At 45.6% G+C, this 19,514-nt stretch overlaps 1 protein-coding gene across 1 annotated transcript in view; it reads left to right on the forward strand.

Moving 5' to 3' along the window:
- Positions 1-19,514, forward strand: part of aldh8a1 (aldehyde dehydrogenase 8 family, member A1) — a 46,629-nt gene that overhangs the window by 14,990 nt on the left and 12,125 nt on the right. The window contains exon 2 of the mRNA XM_068026255.1: positions 9,064-9,211. Coding sequence (XP_067882356.1) covers positions 9,064-9,211 — 148 coding nt within the window. The remainder of the gene's footprint in view (positions 1-9,063; positions 9,212-19,514) is intronic.

The raw sequence follows: 19,514 nt of genomic DNA on the forward strand, positions 1-19,514 counted from the left end.
TTCCCTCACTACCTGCCGCAGACCCAGTCTAGCAGATATGTCCTTTAGGACTTGGCCAGCTTGGTCAGTCATGGTGCTACCGAGCCACTCTTGGTGATGGACATTGAAGTCCCCCCACCCAGAGTATATTCTGTGCCCTTGCCACCCTCGGTGCTTCCTCCAAGTAGTGTTCAACATGAAGGAGTACTGATTATTCAGCTGAGGGGGTGGTGGTAATCAGCAAGAGGTTTCCTTGCCCATGATTGACCTGATGCCATGAGACTTCATGGGGTCTGGAGTAGATGTTGAGGACTCCCAGGGTAACTCCCTCCCAACTGTAAACCACTGTGCCATCACCTCTGCTTGGTTTGCCCTGCTGGTGGGACAGGACGTACCCGGGGATAGTGATGGCGGTGTCTGGGACATTGTCTCAAAGTATGGTTTGGTGAGTATGACTATGTCAGGCTGTTACTTGACTAGTCTGTGGGACAGCTCGCCCAACTTTGGCACAAGCCCCCAGATGTTAGTAAGGAGGACTTTGCAGAGTCAACAGGGCTGGATGTGCCATTGTCGTTTCCGGTGCCTCGATCGATGCCGGGTGGGCTGTCCGGTTTCATTTTTTGACTTTGTAGTGGTTTGATACAACTGAGTGGCTTGGTAGGCCAATTCAGAAGGCATTTAAGAGTCAACCACATTACTGTGGGTCTGGAGTCACATGTAGGCCAGACCAGGTAAGGACAGCATATTCTCTTCCCTAAAGCTTACCTGCTTGCTGCCATCACTGCTACTGCATGTCAAGACATCCCTTGACGTCGCTAGATTTAAACTGCTGTGGGGAAAGGGAAATTCCCGCCACAGAGATCGCTAGATATTTGTGGGAAGCTTTGTTCGAGGTCAGCAGCGACTGTTCTTGCTTTGCTGCTGACTGCAAAGTCCGGGCCATTGAAAAATTTAGAAGGAGTTGTGATGTGAACCTCAGTCTAAAGTAACTGAAATATTTCAACTTGTAGGCAACTTGACCCCTTCTTCACCTTTTACTGACTTGTCTAGAATTCCAGACAGTTCTGTCACAAGCAATCAGATTTGCATGTCTTCACAGTAATACAAAAATAGCTGTTCAAATCTAAACCCACTCCATAACAGACACGAGTTCTTTCAGAAATTAGCATACTCAGAACTGTCCGCGTGCCATGTTTGTATCACCATATGGACATATTGGGGAAATTTTAACCTGCCAGGATAGGCAGGTGTTGGTGCCGTGCAGGATGTTAAAACATCAAAAAAAGCCAGCCAATTTCCGCATATTACTGGAACACGCTCGTGAGCGTGCGGGAAACTCCTTTGGGACAGGTGGGTCTGCTGTTAACATGCTAAATTGAGTCCCCGGCACAAAGACGTACCACAGTGCACAATCTATCCTCTCACTGACACCCATTGCTTGTTTTCTACTCATGTCATGCCATTTTCTTCAAGGCTGAAGGCCTTTTGGCAGGTGACAGGGAACAATGTGGATTGTGGAGCTTTGAAATAAAGTTTATGGTGCACAAACATTGACAATAAAAGTGACAATTTAACAACTTTTAAACACCCGAGTGATTTCCCTTGTGAAACTACAAATTCTTTCTCTTCCTTTTCCTATTACTCCTACGTGGTGTTCCCCTTGTGGCTTCAGCAGAGCTAGAGGCAGGCTGCTTGTTCCCCTGCTCTGATTGCTGAGATACTCATGGCCAAAGTCCTCTGCATTTTGGAGCCTGTGAGGGTCCTATCGAAGACTGCCCCACCTGCACCTCAGGATAGGAGTCAGCAAGTAGGGCTGTGACTTAGGTGGAGGTGGGAGGGGGGTGGTGGGGGAAGTTAGGGGGCGGGGGGAGTGGGATTGCATTGAGCAGAGTCCAGACTTTCATGTGCCCTTTCTCCATCTTTCCTCTCCTGGCCTACCTGCACTTCTCTGCTAGCCAAGAGCTGGAGAGCATTTTGCTGCACTTCAGTAAGGTGCTTAATGTCCAAGGCGAGGCTATCCTCCATCCTGTTTAACATGACAATCTGAGTATGCAGGCTGTTGGTCAGGACCAGCATGCACTTGGTTCTGGTGAAAATACCTGAAACATTAACTCTGTTTCTCTCTCCACGGATACTGCCAGACCTGCTGAGTATTTTTTGCACTTACTGTTTTTATTCCAGCATGCACTCAGTTGCCTGCCGAGTCTAATGCTCTCTGCAGGTGGACACTCTACCATGGAGGTGGACATCAGCACAAACACCTGAGACATCATGGCACCCATGTTTAAGCCAGACTCCTCCAATCTTTCTCCAAGAGTGCACACTGCTGCTCCAGAATAGTCCTCTTAGTCGATGACCCCCAAAGTTCAGCATCTACGTCCAGCTGTGCAGAGTTTGGAGATTCCTGTGTTCTCTGCTCGGGATTATCCATTGCTGTTCCTGTCTCCAACATCTACTTCTGTTTACTTGTGTTGTGTGGCTCACCATGTGAAAACCCAACTGCTGGAGTTGGAGACCCTGCTGATGTGTGTATCTGAGCTGGTGGAGGGTGCACATGAGTCGTGTGACGATGCTTCCTCAGAGTGTCCGACCTCCTGTGAGGAGTCTTTGTCCTCCCCTGGCACCAGCTCCTGAGTGAAGCTTGCAGGACCTATGGGAAATAATAGAACTGACCAGGTGAAAGGGTTCAAAGTTAATAGTGTGCCGATCATATTTCAGTGGCTGCTGACATCAAGTCAGCATGATTAAGTGTTGAATGCCATGTGGTTGTGTGATATCTAATTCTGTCACCAAGTAGGTGTGAGACACTAATCTCGCCATCACCAATGACCATGCATGCCAAGACAGTGCTTGTCTCCAGTGTGCCATCCACCACGGAGATCAGGGTGACTATGACTGGAGGGCCTCTTCCGGTTCTCTGCCTCTCCCTGGTGTTCTGTGCTCTCTACTGCAAGGAGAGAATGAAGAGAGTTATGAGTGTGAGAAATGGAATGTGTTGCGAGGGTGGAATGACAGCATTTGTGGAGAGTAACTATGAGGGATGGGTGTGAGATGGTAGTATGATGAAGGTGAGTGTCAGTGGTGGTGAGTAAAATGGGAATGTGAGGAGGTGCCTCGACAGAGAAGAATGGGTGTGAATGCATGTGTAAGAGAGGGTTGGGGAAGTCAAAGTGAGGGGGTTGGCACTCAAATGTGGCGTGTCACTCACATTTCCTGCCCTGATGAGGCCAGTGAAACTCCTCTGGCACTGAGCGAGGGACCACACTCCTGCTGCACACCTCCTCAGCCACTGCTAGCCACTCCTGCCTGACTTCTGAGGCAAGCATCTTCCTCCCATCTGCTAGGAAAAAAAATGTCTCTGTGAACCCTTATAGTCCATAGCATGATATCCAGGGATGCCTCAGAGAACCTTGGGCAGCCTTCCCTCAGTGACACTTTACCACCCGAGTTGCTGTCTCTCACTTGCCTGTTGTGGAAGGGTTTCATTCTGTCCCTCGCCTTTAGATACTGAAGCTTCAATAGTCAGGTGCAGTTTATGATTACACCCGCTGGTGCAATTGGTCAGGAACAGGAGGAAGCGGAATATTAAGGCTGTGGCTCAGTTAAAGAGCCATTGAAAAACCGGCTCCATCTATTTGTGGGTTCCCGACCTGCTACTGGCCTCCCCTGCTGTGAGCAGGTCCCAACGTTAAAATTCAGCTCAATTATGTCACCTCAGTAGCTACTAAGATATAACTTTTCATTTCTGTACAATGTGACACTAAATTTATTCCTGCTGTTCATGGCTTGGACGGCTTTTGCTGTCATTACCCCTCTGAATCTATTTGCAACGTCAGGATTTAGCGCAAGGGCAGATTAACATGGAAATCCTGCAGTTGCGGTCTGTCACTCACTGCTCCACCATAGGTTGCACTGTGACCACTCCCTTCCTAACAGCACTGTTGGTGCACCTACCCCACATGGACTGCAGCAGTTCAAGAAGGCAGCTCACCACCACCTTCTTAAGGGCAATTAAGGATGGGTAATAAATGCTTGCCTAGCCAGTGACACCCACATCTCATGAACGAATAAAAAAAAACCCCATCCGCCCCCCCTCCCCGCCACCCCCGACCAATCAGCAAAATCAGTTTATCTGGTGAGAACTTCCCTTTTCCGATCTCGTGTCGTTTTTAGAAACTCCATTAAAAGTTAAGCCTTGTTCATTGAGGTGTAACTTTTTTTAACGATCATCTGCATAATAACTATTGATGGAAAACCGATCTTGCCCTGAAAAATATGTGGAATGTTGTTAAATGTCTCCATCACAATTAATTACTAGATTTTTAAAACTAAATTTTAATAATTGAGAAAAATATTTTAAAACTTTGTTCGTGACATTTCAGCTTCTACCTTCAACCCAAATGTATGTCTCAATTTTTATTTTGCTCCCCTGTAAAAGTTTTGAAAGGTGATCTGATTATTCATGCTTTTCATTTTCTGGTTGACTGGCTGTGACAGTTCTTCAATGTGATTGGCCGCTTGGATTCTTGCTAACATCACTGCAACTCAACGCTGGGAATCCCCATTGAACAACACTATAATTAATTGGACCTCGAGAGAGGTAAAGTTCTCACTCGATCTTTCTTTGACATCAGTGGCGAGTGTCCTTGCTTCGCGCTAGCCGCAAAATCCGGGCCAATGTTTGATCCTATTGCAAAGTAACTTGGAAGGAAGTGACAGCCTTGGTTCAAACATGGACAAAAGAGCTGAACTCAAAAGGTGAGGTGAGTAACTGGTCTTGACATCAAGGCAGCATTTGACCGAGTATGGCATCAAGGAACCCTAGCAAAACTGGAGTCAATGGGAATCGGGGGAAAACTCTCTGCTGGCTGGAGTCATACCTAGTGCAAAGGAAGATGGTTTTGGTTGTTGGAGGTCAATCATCTCAGCTTCAGGACATCACTGCAGGAGTTCCTCAGGGTAGTGTCCTAGGCCCAACCATCTTCAGCTGCTTCATCAATGAGCTTTCATCAGTCATAAGGTCAGAAGTGGGGATGTCCACTGAGCATTGCACAATTTTAAGCACCATTTGCATCTCCTCAGATACTGAAGCAGTCCATGGAGAAATGGAGCAAGACCTGGACAATATCCAGGCTTGGGCTGATAAGTGGCAAGTAACATTCGTGCCACACAAGTGCCAGGCAATGACCATCTCCAACAAGAGAGGATCTAACCATCTCCCCTTGACATTCAATGGCATTGCAATCGCTGAATCCCCCACTATCAACATCCTGGGGGGTTATCATTGACCAGAAACTGAACTGGAGTAGCCATATAAATACCGTGGCTACAAGAACAGGTCAGAGGCTAGGAATCCTGCGGTGAGTAACTCACCTCCTGACTCCCGAAAGCCTGTCCACCATCTCCAAGGCACAAGTCAGGAGTGTGATGGAATACTCTCTACTTGCCTGGATGGGTGCAGCTCCAACAACCCTCAGTAAGCTCAACACTATTCAGGACAAAGCAACCCGCTTGATTGGCACCTCGTCCACAAACGTTCACTCCCTCCACCACCACCGACGCACAGTGGCAGCAGTGTGTACCATCTACAAGATGCACTACAACAACGCACCAAGGCTACCCAGGCAGCATCATCCAAACCCATGACGTCTACCACCTAGAAGGACAAAGGCAGCAGATTCATGGGAACACCATGGGCGGCGCAGTGGTTAGCACCGCAGCCTCACAGCTCCAGCGACCCGGGTTCAATTCTGGGTACTGCCTGTGTGGAGTTTGCAAGTTCTCCCTGTGTCTGCGTGGGTTTCCTCCGGGTGCTCCGGTTTCCTCCCACATGCCAAAGACTTGCAGGTTGATAGGTAAATTGGCCATTATAAATTGCCCCTAGTATAGGTAGGTGGTAGGGAAATACAGGGACAGGTGGGGATGTGGTAGGAATATGGGATTAGTGTAGGATTAGTATAGATGGTCGGTGCAGACTCGGTGGGCTGAAGGGCCTGTTTCAGTGCTGTATCTCTAAACTAAACTAAACTAAACCTCCACCTGCAAGTTCCCCTCCAAGCCACACACCATCCTGACTTGGAACTAGATGGCCATTCCTTCACTGTCGCTGGGTCAAAATCCTGGAATTCCTAATAGCACTGTGGGTGTACCTACCCCACATGGACTGCAGCGGTTCAAGAAGGCAGCTCACCACCACCTTCTCAACGGCCTGGCCTGCAACACCCACATCCCATGAAACGAATAAAAAAGAATGTGCACATGCCAATATAGAAAATGAATAAACCAACCAGTTCAGAACTGTAACCAGAAATTGACATCTCAGGAATGGCTCTGATCATTAACCAATACATGTGAAGATGAATAGTTACACATGGGCTTTGTGACTTAAGGCCTGATTTTTCCTGCAGGTGTAAATATAGTGTGTTGAGGCTGAAGTGAGTGGCAGGCTCATACAATCACACCAGTGTAAAGCCTTAGCCATTTTAGTTCCCAGACCTCATTTAAAATTTGGAATGTTGACTTCTGCCCGAACACAGCATCAGTGACATGGAGATGGGCGGGCATGAGTGGTATTCCGGGCAGCTAAAGACTGCAGCTATGGACTAAAGCGAATGGTTCCTGGCACTAAAGTCTGCCATCGGGGGTGGGGTTTGGTCATGAGGCAATTGCAGTTGGGTTTGGGGCTCCTCCTGGCCCACAAGGAAAGCAAGGAAACTTTATTTTAAAACTGCCCTTGCTGGTCGGTGATAAGAGAGTTGGGAGAAGTCAGAGATCATATTGGGTTTGGAGGGAGTCGGAGATTGTGGGAGAGTTAGAGATGGGAGTGTCGAGTGACTAATCAGGAAGGTGTCAAAGATGGGGGTGGGGGAGAGTACGAAATCGTGGGGGAGGCAGAGCTAGGGGAGTTGTAGGAGTCAGGGATCGCGGTGTGGGACAGCTGATCGGGGTGGGGGGATGTCCAAGATCGGGGAGCTGGGGGGAGTTGGAGATTGTGGGGGAGTCGAAGGTCAGTGGTTGTCGGAGATCGGGGTGGGGTGGGGGTTTTTGAGATTTTAAACATTTTTACCGCCCAGCCCATCTGTCCTTTTTTTACTCTAGATTTTTTTTTGGTTCAGCATCATCTACCACTCCCATAGATCAGTCTTTGCTTTGTGTGCCAGACAGCACTTTCACTTGCCCAGATATCTAAGTAAATATATCTAGGAATAGAAAAGAAAAACACTCCACTTTGTTTTGGCTTACTGACTTACCATGTGTTCTCACACAGTTCCTTGATTCCAGAAGGTGGCAGAGTAACGTTACAATAGACTGTGACTATAACTGACAAACAGATAACTAAACAGTAAAGAGTAAGTGTTGACAGCATAGATTTTGGTGTAATTACTAAACTTACATTTTTCATCAAGTAAGTAGAAAAGTAGTCATGATCGCTGTGGGAAATTATGTATTCTTACATGGCATTTCCTTTAATCACTATCCATGGGAAATATTTAGCCATTCTGAAAGGCACTCCAAAGGATTCAGAGACACTGTCCAATGTGAACCAGCCAGGCTGAGAAATGATTTCCAGAAAACACACATAACCTGGACCAAAGAAAGCAGCCAGAAGTAAAATACTGCTGAAAATTCAGAACAAAACTAGAAAACGCTGGTGACACTCAACAGATCAGGCAGCATCTGATGAGAAAAAAGGAGTTAGGTGATGCTGCAGCTTTAAAGCCTTCCTCCAACCATATAACTAAATGGCAGTCTGTTAAATTCAAGAAGAGCTGTCAATCAAACATACACTTGAACAAATTCCTCAAGATGTTTATAATTGAATTGAATGGCCCATTTCTTAAACACTAAGCTGAGGGAAAGCAACTCAACAGCATATGTATTAAAATAAACTAGGGCATGTTTTGTTCTGTGAGTGAAGCTGGATTTTAACCCCTTATGTATTGACAGAAATTAAAAAAATACAGTACCATGCAACGCTATGTGCCTAGGGAAGCCTGCCATTCTGTAAATTGCACAGTATTCTTGGGCTACAGTTGGTTGTCTGTGGAGGAGGAGGTGAATTAGCTGGTTCAAGCAAGCAATGCATCCATGAATTGCATCACACATCTGTACTTATGTCTCACTTACATTTGCAATGACCTCAGTGGCAGTTTGAAATAATTCTGACGTATAAAACCGAATGCAATTGTGACTCTTACAACCACTGGAAGTGCCTTGTCTGTATAAGGAGTTTCGCTCTAGGTCTGCATTCAGCATGTGGTATAACTCTGTCACAACTTCAAAGCTGCCACTGGCATGGCCCCTTGGCCAAGTGAGAGTATGTTGGCCAGTGACTGAAAATTGCTGGCTAGGTGCTGAGTGCTTGTGGTACATCCTGACCTCTTCTTCCTCCAAAAAATATCAAGAGAAGAATGCTGGTGGAAATGGTATTTAGGAATAGAAAAAAGCAGTACCACAACAATTGCCACAGGCTTCAGTGGCAACAGGAAAATAAATATTTTTTAAATCAAGAGATGAACCAGCAACCACCCGATAAAGAGACCATTACTGCTGTCTTTAAGCTGATTTTCCTCTGTAGATAAGCCCTTCGAAAATGTAAACTTGTATGGCTGCACGAGCGGAACACAGTTAAATCAGGAGAATTAATGAAAAATCCTGCAAATGACATCATGATTGCATTCATTTATATACATCTACCCGCGCACTGACAGATTCTTCTTGGAATAAGCAAAGGTTCAATTGGAGAATTGGACAGCAGACATGTGCAGAGGGCCCGGGTCCAATCTATGATTGGGTTTGTCTGATCTACAGGTGTAAGTTGTGTGATCCAGATCTTTGTGAAATGGGGACATTTACTGAGATTCAAAACTGCCATAAAAGTAGTATTTTTTGTTATTAGGTTCATCATATACAATACACTGTTTTGAAAAACAGGGTCTCGTTGATCCAGGTCCAGTCAAGCAAACTAAAACCATTGACTAATTGAAGTTTGTTAAAATAACATGAGAAAATGTATACTGAAGAAGTGGCGAGTGTTTGAATTCTTGTGACTTGGTTGTTGTTTTAAACTCTCTTTCTTTGAAGGTGGATGCTGCTGTAAACGCCGCCAAAATTGCCTTCCCTGCATGGTCAGCGAAGAGTCCTTTGCAGCGTTCTCAGATACTTCATAAGCTGGCAGATCTGATAGAGGCTCACCTGGAGGAATTTGCTCAAGCAGAATCAAAGGATCAAGGTAACAGAAGCGACCGATTGCTGTTAGAATCGGTACAATCACAGTTCGGTGAATTGGTGGGAAGCAGATAGTGTAGCTGCTGATCAGGCACAGGAGGCACAGTGTAGTTGCCTCTTAAAATGGAATATTTCTGAACTCATCTAGACTCAGCTAAAAACACTGCTGATGGCCTTGCAACCTTCAACTGCTGTGCAACCTAAGTAATAGTTTGATTGTACAAATCCTTTTATTATTCAAGTCAAGAATATAAGAAAAATAGAACTGGGGGGTTAAACTTGGGGGGAGCCCATTTTTTGGGTACTCTCTTGCACAGGGTTAATACCCCACGCACAAGTGAAGAGATCCGAGGAGCCCTGGATTTTGGGCCTCACCCTTCACCACAATGAAGATAGCACAATCTCTTTGGAGGCCAAGTAAGTGCTCCAAGTTCTTAATAACACTGTGCCTGGCAGGTAAGTGGTCGAGCCGGATCATGGGAATCATAGGAAAATAGGAACAAAGGGCAGGATTTTTAGGCCCCGATGGGGGCATTGCAGAGGTAGATGAGTGCAACAATTCACGCTGCTAGCCAGTGTGCCAGTTTTCTGGCACCATCCCACTCCAGGCCTTTTACCCAGAGGTGGGATTGGGAAGGCGGCAGGGCTACCCTCCTGCAAGTGGCAAACTGGGAGGCCAGTGCTCCAGGCAGACTTTGAGGCCCTCCCTGCCTGCCTGCACACAGCTATAGCCGCAGGCCGTCCTCTGGAGGGGTTCCACAATGGTGTCCCGGCTGCTGAAGACACTTTTAATTTTAAAAGTTTAAAAAGTTGGAGAGAGGATCCCTCAAAATGGAGGCACCCTTTCCCTCCCTTACCTAAACTGCGAGCTGCTGCTCCTTCAGTGCTGGAGGGCCTCCTATTGGCCCTCCAGCTTTGAGAGCCCGCCTGCCATCTTTAATTGGAAGGTGAGCCTGCCGTCTGGCTACTGATTGGCCAGTTTGGGGAAAATCACTGTTGGGTAACTGTTCCCCACACAGTCTGGGGCTCTGACCACCATTTGACCCCAACATCGGGGTCCCCAGGCCTGTGGGGAAATTCCTGCCCATAGGAACGAGGATTGCGGCCCTGGAGGAGCGATCGGATGATTGGGAGGGAGGAATTGAGGGTCCGGGATCTGGGGGTGAGATCAGAAGTTTGGCCCTGGGCCTGGATGGCAGGGCTCGGCACTGGGAGCAGTGGTAATTATGGTACGTATTCACCTATTTGTACTTATACAATGTTTAGAGTTGGTTTCTGCCTCAAGGCAAATTAATGTTGCAGCATGGACATGAGCAGGCTCTGAGCCCCTTATTTGCATATGCAAATGACCCAATGCCTGCTTCGATGCCTCTTGTTTGACCTTTCCCAATATGGCGGGCGGCGCAATTCTGGTCGCAAGTGGGCGTAAGCTTCCTGTCCTCATTTTGCTGTCTTCGGAGGCTGCTTTGTGCCCAAAATGAGGGCACTGCTCAGCCCAATTCAACTGCCTAGATGTTTTGATTAATTTACTTTTCATTTTGGAGAAGCTTTGGACAACGTTTACTCAGATTATGGGATAGATTGAATAGGATCTATAATAAAGCAGGCTGTACTTGAGGACTGATTTTGAGCAAAGAAGCATTGCTTAATTTACATCTGCCAAACAATTGATGTGGAGAGTAGGAAAATACTTGGGAAATAGTAATCACATCATATGTAGGTTTAATTTAACAATACAAAAGCATAATGGGCAGCTAAAGATAAAGGTGCTTAACTGGAAAAAAAGACCAAGTTCATTGAGATAAGAAAGGATCTGGCCCGGATTAACGAGACAAGATAATGGATCAGGAGTGGGAATATTCTATTTTGATATAGAGAGCAGATGTTTCACAAATGGAAAAATCCTTTGAACGAATGGGACTGATGGTCAGGAAGCTCTTCACTGTTTCCGTATTTCTAATGTTGTTGCCTTTTATCTATTTCTTGACTTTGTGCAGTAGTTCAAGTGCAGAGTTAACCATCAATAATGATTGTAGGAACATACATTAGGAAATCTGTGACTTGTCTATTGGTGCCATCATACAATGTTTTCAAATATTTTTGTATTTCCAATATCATCAGCGTTCAATCTGTGAGACATTTGTCCACATCAAAGCCTGCAGCTGCACCCTGTTATGCAAATGCACATCTGTGTGTGACAGTGAGAATTGAAACTAATTATTTGCACCCTCATAACATTTTACTTTCAACAGAGGAAATCGTAGATTCATAGAATGGTTACGGCACAGAAGGAGGCCATTCGACCAGTCCTCTCCGTGCTGGCTCTCTGCAAGAGCAACTCGGCTAGTCCCACTCCCCGGCCCTTTCCCCTTAGTCCTGCATATTTATTCTCTTCAGGTGCTTATCCAGTTCTCTTTTGAAAGCCATGATTGAATCTGCCTCCACCACACTCTCAGGCAGTACATTGCAGATCCTAACTGCTCGCTGCATCATATTCATCATATTTCATTTGGCGCACTGTAGGATATAAATGTAGTTTAGAGTAATTTACAGTTGAGAAAGAGAAATGGCTGTTTAGCCTACTTAGCACAGCCTATCCTTAACCAGGACCCAGAGATTATTTTTTCTAACTCTGTCCTTTGCTCTTTTCCTCTCCTGAAAGCACCAACTCAAAGCACAGAGGACCCTCAGGCCGTTCTGGTGGGAATGGGCTCCATACTGAGGTTTGGTTCAGTGACGTTAGTCATCCCCTGGTACCTCGCCCAGCTAGCTGTTCTATATCTGTGGGCCTAGCCAGCAAGTCTCAGCAAGTTACCTAGCTATAGGAAGCATCACGGCTGAACCTGGCACTGTCGCTAGGAGCACACCTCAGGCAGCGGGTCCATGAGTCATTGGATAGTGATCATGAGAGAAAATTGCAGATGACGCTTCCCTCTCTAAGCCAGAAGCTCTCACACCAATTGCAATGCCCCTACCGCTGTTCTGGCTGTCAGGAACAAACATAACACTGATTGAATGTGCGGCTTCCTCAATCTGTATAGCTCACCCACAGAGTCACAGAGTCATTACAGCACAGAAGGAGGCCATTCAGCCCATCAAGTCCATTCCGGCTCTCTTAAAAGCAATCCAGTCAGTCCCATTCCCCCGCTCTAATCCCATAATCCCCAAAATCTATTTATTTATTTATACTTTATTCATTCCTGGGATATGGGCATCACTGGCTAGGCCAGCATTAATTGCCCATCCTAATTGCCCTTGAGAAGGTGGTGGTGAGCTGCCTTGTTGAACCACTGCAATCCATGTGAGGTAGGTACACCCACAGTGCTGTTAGGAAGGGAGTTCTAGGATTTTGACCCAGTGACAGTGAAGGAATGGCGATATAGTTCCAAGTCAGGATGGTGTGTGGTTTTGAGGGGAACATGCAGGTGGTGGTGTTCCCATGCATCTGCTGTCCTTGTCCTTCTAAGTGGTCGAGGTTGTGGGTTTGGAAGATGTTGTCGAAGGAACCTTTGTGAGTTGCTGCAGTACATCTTGTATATGCGACACACTGTTGCCCCTGTGCACTGGTAGTGGAGGGAATGAATGTTTAAGATGGTGGATAGTGTGCCGATCAAGCGGGCTGCTTTGTCCTGGATGGTGTTGACCTTCTTGAGTGTTGTTGTAGCTACACCCATCCAGGCAAGAGGAGAGTATTCCATCACACTCCTGACTTGCTCCATTTGGTTGATGGACAGGCTTTTGGGAGTCAGGAGATGAGTTACCTGATGCAGAATTTCCAGCCTCTGACCTGCTGTTGTAGCCATATTTATATGGCTGGTCCAGTTAGGTTTCTGATCAATGGTAACCCCCGAGGATGTTGATGGTGGGGATTCAGCAATGTTAATGCCATTGAATGTCAAGGAGAGATGGTTCAATTCTGTCTTGTTGGAGATAGTCATTGCCTGGCACTTGTGCGGCGCATATGTTATTTGCCACTTATCAGCCAAGCTTGAATATTGTCCAGGATTTGCTGCATGTGGACACGGACTGCTTTAATATCTGAGGAGTCGCGAATGTACTGAACACTGTGCAATCATCAGCAAACATCCCCACTTCTGACCTTATGATGGAGGGAAGGTCATTGATGAAGCAGCTGAAGAGGGTTGGGCCTAAGGCACTACCCTGAGGAACTCCCGCAGTGATGTCCTGGGGCTGAGATGATTGACCTCCAACAACCACAACCAGTTCTTTTGTGCTAGGTAAGTTTCCAACCAGGGGAGAGTTTTCCCCTGATTCCTGTTGACTTCAGTTTTGCTACACTCGGTCAAGGGCAGTCACTTTCACCTCACCTCTTGAATTCAGCTGTTTTGTCCATGTTTGGACCAAGGCAGAACCCAAACTGAGCATCGGTGAGCAAGTTATTGCTGTGTAAGTGCCACTTGATAGCACTGTTGACGACACCTTCCATCACTGTGCTAATGATCGAGAGTAGACTGATGGGGCAGAAATTGGTCAGATTAGATTTGTCCTGCTTTTTGTGGACAGGAGATATCTGGGCAGTTTTACACATTGTCAGGTAGATGGCAGTGTTGTAGCTGTACTGGAACAGCTTGGCTAGGGGTATGGTCAGTTCCAGAGCACAAATCTTCAGTCCTACAGCCGGAATGTTGTTAGGACATATCGCCTTTTCCGTATCCCGTGCTTTCAGCCATTTCTTGATATCACGTGAAGTGAATTGAATTGGCTGAAGACTGGCATCTGTGATGCTGGGGACCTCAGGAGGCGGCTGAGATGGATCATCCACTTGGCACTTCTGGCTGAAGATGGTTGCAAATGCTTCAGCCTTGTCTTTTGCAAGTGCCTGTCCGTTTTCCTTTTGAAATCGTTGATTGTCTCCTTCCAGTACTCTAATGGACAATGAGTTCCAGGTCATTACCACTCGCAGCGTAAAAAAGTTCTTCCTCACATTTCTTGCAACTCTTGCCCGAGACCTTATAGCTGTGTCCCCCAGTCCTAATACCATCAGCTTATGGGAACAGCTTTTCTTTATCTACCTTATCTAAACCTGTCATAATCATGTGCACCTCTATCACATCTCCCCTCAACCTCCTTTGCTCCAAGCAGAACAATCCCAGCTTCTCTAACCTAACCTTATGTTTAAATTGACAGAAGGGATATGGAGAGGCAATACATACTTAATGGCACAGTTCTAAGGAGTATACAGCGATAGACCTGGGGTTCATGGGCATAGATCTTTGATGGTGGCAGGACATATTGAGAATGTAGTTTTAGCAAAGCATATGGGATCTTGAGCTTCATAATTAGAGGTAGTCAGTACAAAAGCAGGGATGTTATGCTGAACCTTTTATATATTTATATATCAAAAAAAGCAGTGGACCTCGCACTGACACTTGGGGAACACCACTGTCTACCATCCTCCAGTCTGCAAAACAACCATTTACCATGACTTGCTGTTTTTTGTCCTTAAGCCAATGTTTTATCCGAGCTGACACTTACCCTCCTATTCCATGAGCCTCAATTTTGTTAAATAGCCTGTTATATAGTACTTTGTCAAACGCTTTCTTAAAATCCCCATGGACAATATCCACTGCATTCCCTTCAACTTACTCTGTTAGTTCATCAAAAAATTCAGTTAGATTAGTTAAACACAATCTGGCTTTTACAAATTAGTGCTGACTATCCTTAATTAACTCACACCTCTCCAGTGCCTGTTAATTTTTACCCTGATTATTGTTTCTACAATCTTACCCACCATTGATGCTAAACTAACCAGCCTGTAGTCGCTAGGAATGTCCTCACACCATTTCTTGAATAAGGGTGTCACATTAGCCACTCTCCAATTCTCTGACACCTCCCTCATACCTAGGGAAGATTGGAAGATTATGGCAAGCCCTTCCACTGACTCCATCCCCACTTCCATTAGCAACCTGGGATGCAAGCCATCAGACCAGGTGACTTATCCACTCTTTAAGCATAGCCAGCCTTTCCTATACATCCTGCCTATCAATTTTCACCCCATCCTTTACCTCTACCATTTCCACTTCTACTGATATTTTGTCAGCATCCTCTTCCTTAGCGTCAGCATCCTCTTCCTTAGTAAACACCGATACAAAGTGCTCATTAAGTAGTCTAGCATTGCCCTGTGCCTTTAAGCAATTATCACCCTCTTTGTCCCTAATAGACCCCACCCTGCCTTTTACTATCCACTTACTATTTACATGCTGGTAGAAGATCGTTGGGTCCTCTTTAACGTTGGCTGCCATTCTATTCTCATATTCTCTCTTTGCCAGTCTTATTTTCCTCTTCACTTCCCCTAAATTCATTGTATTTGGCCTGGTTCTCGCTTGAAGAATTCACCTGATATGCATCATACACCCCCTGCTTTTGTTTCATCATATTCTGTATCCCCCTGGTCATCCAAGGCTTTGGTTCCCCCACCTTTCTGCCTTATTGAAATATACCTAGCCTGTACCTGAAACATTTCCTCCTTAAAGATCACCCATTATTTATTCCGTTGCAGTTTTTCCTGTCAAACTTTGGTTCTATTTTACCTTGGCTAGATCCCCATGCCATTGAAGTTAGCCCTCTTCTAATTTAGAAGTTCTACTTTAGATTGTATCTTGCTCTTCTCCGTTGCTAATCTAAACCTTATAATGCGATATTCCCCGACAGACACTTGGCCTGCCTCATTCCCCAGCACCAGGTCCATCGATGCCTTCTTCCTAGTTGGACCGAGAACATAATGATCAAGGAAATTCCTCCCCTCTTCCTTTACTTTAACATTATCCCAATTGATATTTGGGTAAACAAAGTCCCCCAATATCACCACTCTATAGTTTTTGCACATCTCTGCAGATTTGCTGACCTATCTCTCTGTCACTTTTTGGAGGCCTATAGAATACCCCCAGTAGTGTGATCATACCCTTTTTGCTTCTCAGCTCTAATCAAATGTTACCTGGCTAACACTTGTCTTATTTCCTATTTTTGCCTTTAAATGCTTCAATAAGCAAGCGTTCCTTTTGGTGGCTGTCTGTTTTACTGATGAACAAGTGGAAGAGTCGAGTAGCTTTTACAGTCTGTGTTTGTTGCGTGATTGGATGAAGGTTGAATCAGGATGAGTGACTGGAACCCAAATGTTCTACTTACTCAAAAAAGAACAAGGTAATTAACAAAAATGTTTTCAGCAATAGTCAAGTTCAGTTTGCGACTCAAACAGGAACCAAAAATGAACATAAATTGTAAGATTTAAACTGTTAACTAAATACAATATTTTTCATGACCAATCCTACTAAAAATCACAGTTCTATTTACTCTTCCCGATTCTACCTTCACCTCGGAAAAACAAACCTGACATTAGCAGGCTGAAAACTGCTTGGCTGTTCCAGCAGAATCCCACTATATCTCCAGGGAGGGGATAGGGCTGAGGTCATGGATTTCCTACGTTGCGAGTTCTCATCTTCAGTTTGGGGATCATAGTAACACATTTTGGGGAACCACCTGCAAGTATCGATAGATACCCAGAATAGGACTCTCTGCTTTAATTTTTAAAGATAGTGCATGCTATCATAAAGAGAACAGTGTAGTCAATGTAGAAAACTTGTTTTATTAGTGTATAGCAACAATAACATGCCAGTCATTCATCCAACACAGCAATATGTGGAAATCTGATGTCAGGTGGACAGACATCTGATGACCTGCCATGCTAGGATCAAGAACCCCTGTTTGTAAACCTTTGCATTAATGAGCCAGACTTGCTGGTCAGTCATCAACAGTGCCCTGGAGTAAAGGCCTGCTACCCGACCCGAACCCGCCAGGACCCGACGACATGTGTTGGGTTCCGGTTGGGTCGGGCCGCTCTTCCAGGTCCGGCCTTCGGGCTCTGGTTGAGTCGGGCCTGGTCCGGGTCGGGCCGGGTTGGCGTTGGGGTTGGGGTCGGGCCGGGTTGGCGTTGGGGTTGGGGTCGGGCCAGACACACACAGCAAGAATTGCAGGTAAGTGTTAAAGGTTGAAAACTTACCTGAGCTGGGAGTCCGGGGACGTCAAGCAGGGAAACTCTGAATCTGCGCAGTGAGCGTGTGAGCGTCTCTATGACCTCATCACGCTCATCTGCAGCTTCCTGAAGATTGGGAGTCGTAAGGTAAGTAAAGGGAACATTGCGGTGGTCGGGTCAGGCTCGGGGGGAAAATGGAGGGATTCGGGCCGGGTTGGGCTCGGGTCCAATGTGGTTCTGTCAGGTTCGGGTCGGGTTTTTTTTTTGTGACTTGAGCGGGCCTTTACCCTGGAGTACTGCAAATGTGCTTAGCTGAGGTATCAGTTTTGTGAGTCTGTTATGGAGGGTTACTCAGTTTCAATTTTCCACTGCTAGACATGACATGTTGGAGACAACTAGGCCCCAAAGAGACTCTGTTTTCCCTTGACAAAAAGAATAGTCATGAGTTGGTCACTAAACAGTTGATAAGTACAAGGCTTTGAGCCCTCACTAAGAGGGCAACAGATACTGGAATCTCCTCATGAGCAGCATGGTGAAATGTGCATGTACATTGACACCATCCTCCAGACCTAATTAGCATGGATACACACCATTCCCCACTGTTTAGTGGTTCCCCCAGAGGTGCAGAGCCTCACTGGCAAATGCTTGCTTATTGTGCCATTTTGCACACAGCAAATCACAGAAATGGCAGTGAAATGAATAACCGGTGATTTGTTTTTAAATAAATCAAGCTCTGAATTTAAATGAATGTGTTCTCATAGCCAGCTTCCAATAATGCCATCCAACAACTGTCCTGCCAACCCTTGGTGTTTCTTCATCATCTATATGCATTTCTTCTTTGGCCTCCTTGTCTCGGGAGACAATGGGTAAGCGCCTGGAGGTGGTCAGTGGTTTGTGGAGCAGCGCCTGGAGTGGCTATAAAGGCCAATACTAGAGTGACAGACTCTTCCACAGGTGCTGCAGATAAAATTGGTTGTCAGGGCTGTTTCGCAGTTGGCTCTCCCCTTGCGCTTCTGTCTTTTTTCCTGCCAACTGATAAGTCTCTTCGACTCGCCACACTTTAGCCCCGCCTTTATGGCTGCCCGCCAGCTCTGGCGATCGCTGGCAACTGACTCCCACTACTTGTGATCAATGTCACAGGACTTCATGTCACGTTTGCAGACGTCTTTAAAGCGGAGACATGGATGGCCGGTGGGTCTGAAACATGCATATAGTGCAGTGAAAAGACCCATGCAAGGCAGCTTGCAATGTGCCACCTCCATGTTCTAGATGATCAAGTCCAATACCACACCAGATTCACTTGTCACCAATTGCTTAGCCCAGGTGCTCATATGAAGGGTTTTGGTAGTGTTATGACCGACCACTCCAGTCAAAGCCCCCAATCAAAATATACAATTCTGATTGCGGTGGGAGAAATGCACTGTTAATTCAATCCTGTCCCTCCACAGATCGCCTAACATATCATTTTTAAACTTTCCAAATTAAAGAAAGACCCAACCCAATTGTACATCTATTAACCCCCGAATGAGGCTAACCAAACCAGGTGTCTTTAAATCAACAAATTAACTGTTTAATTTAAAAAACTAAATCCTTAAACACTATGAAGATATAAACAACATTTAAAATCGAAAAAAATTAGAGTCCTTGCAAATTTACAGTCCGGGGTTGCTTGAAGTCCTCACAGCCATCCAATGGGGAAAAAAGGTTCTTCAACGGTAGAACAATCCGTAGTCTAATTCCAGCAGTAAGTGATGCTTTCCTTCTCCAGTGATAGATTTCAACAATAAGCAACTTGCAAACACTTTCAATAGAATCAATCTGACATTTGAGTTTTTGAGGGATAAAAGATGGTCACAGTCTAACTTCCCCTCCTTCAGTTTAAATTATCAGAGATCTCTGTTTAGGCTTGACTTTTTTAGAATTTTGAGAGATAATAATTAAACAGACTAAATTCTATTCCTTCAGTTTAAATGGCTGAGAGCTCTTCTTTCAGTTGCTAACATCAACTTTCTGTCTGTTAGAACAGACTGTCTTCGACTAAAAAGCCAGTTCAAAATTGAACTGTAACAAATGTATCGCTTGATGCTCAGTCCAAGTGGCTGTATCCAAGGGAATGAGAATGCACCCTTAGAATCACAGTCTCCTAATGGCTGTATCCAACGGCAACCAAAATGCACTTTCTCCAATTCCTGAGGCTTGCTGGTTCTTAAAGCATTACTGATAATTTGCTGTCTTAAAAACACATCACATATTTCACGGAGAGAAAAAAAAAGACAGGATCATGACAGTAGAGACATGGCAGAGTGAGGCTGACTCC

This window comes from Heterodontus francisci, chromosome 3, assembly GCF_036365525.1.
Source record: "Heterodontus francisci isolate sHetFra1 chromosome 3, sHetFra1.hap1, whole genome shotgun sequence".
In the NCBI taxonomy this organism is placed as follows: domain Eukaryota; kingdom Metazoa; phylum Chordata; class Chondrichthyes; order Heterodontiformes; family Heterodontidae; genus Heterodontus; species Heterodontus francisci.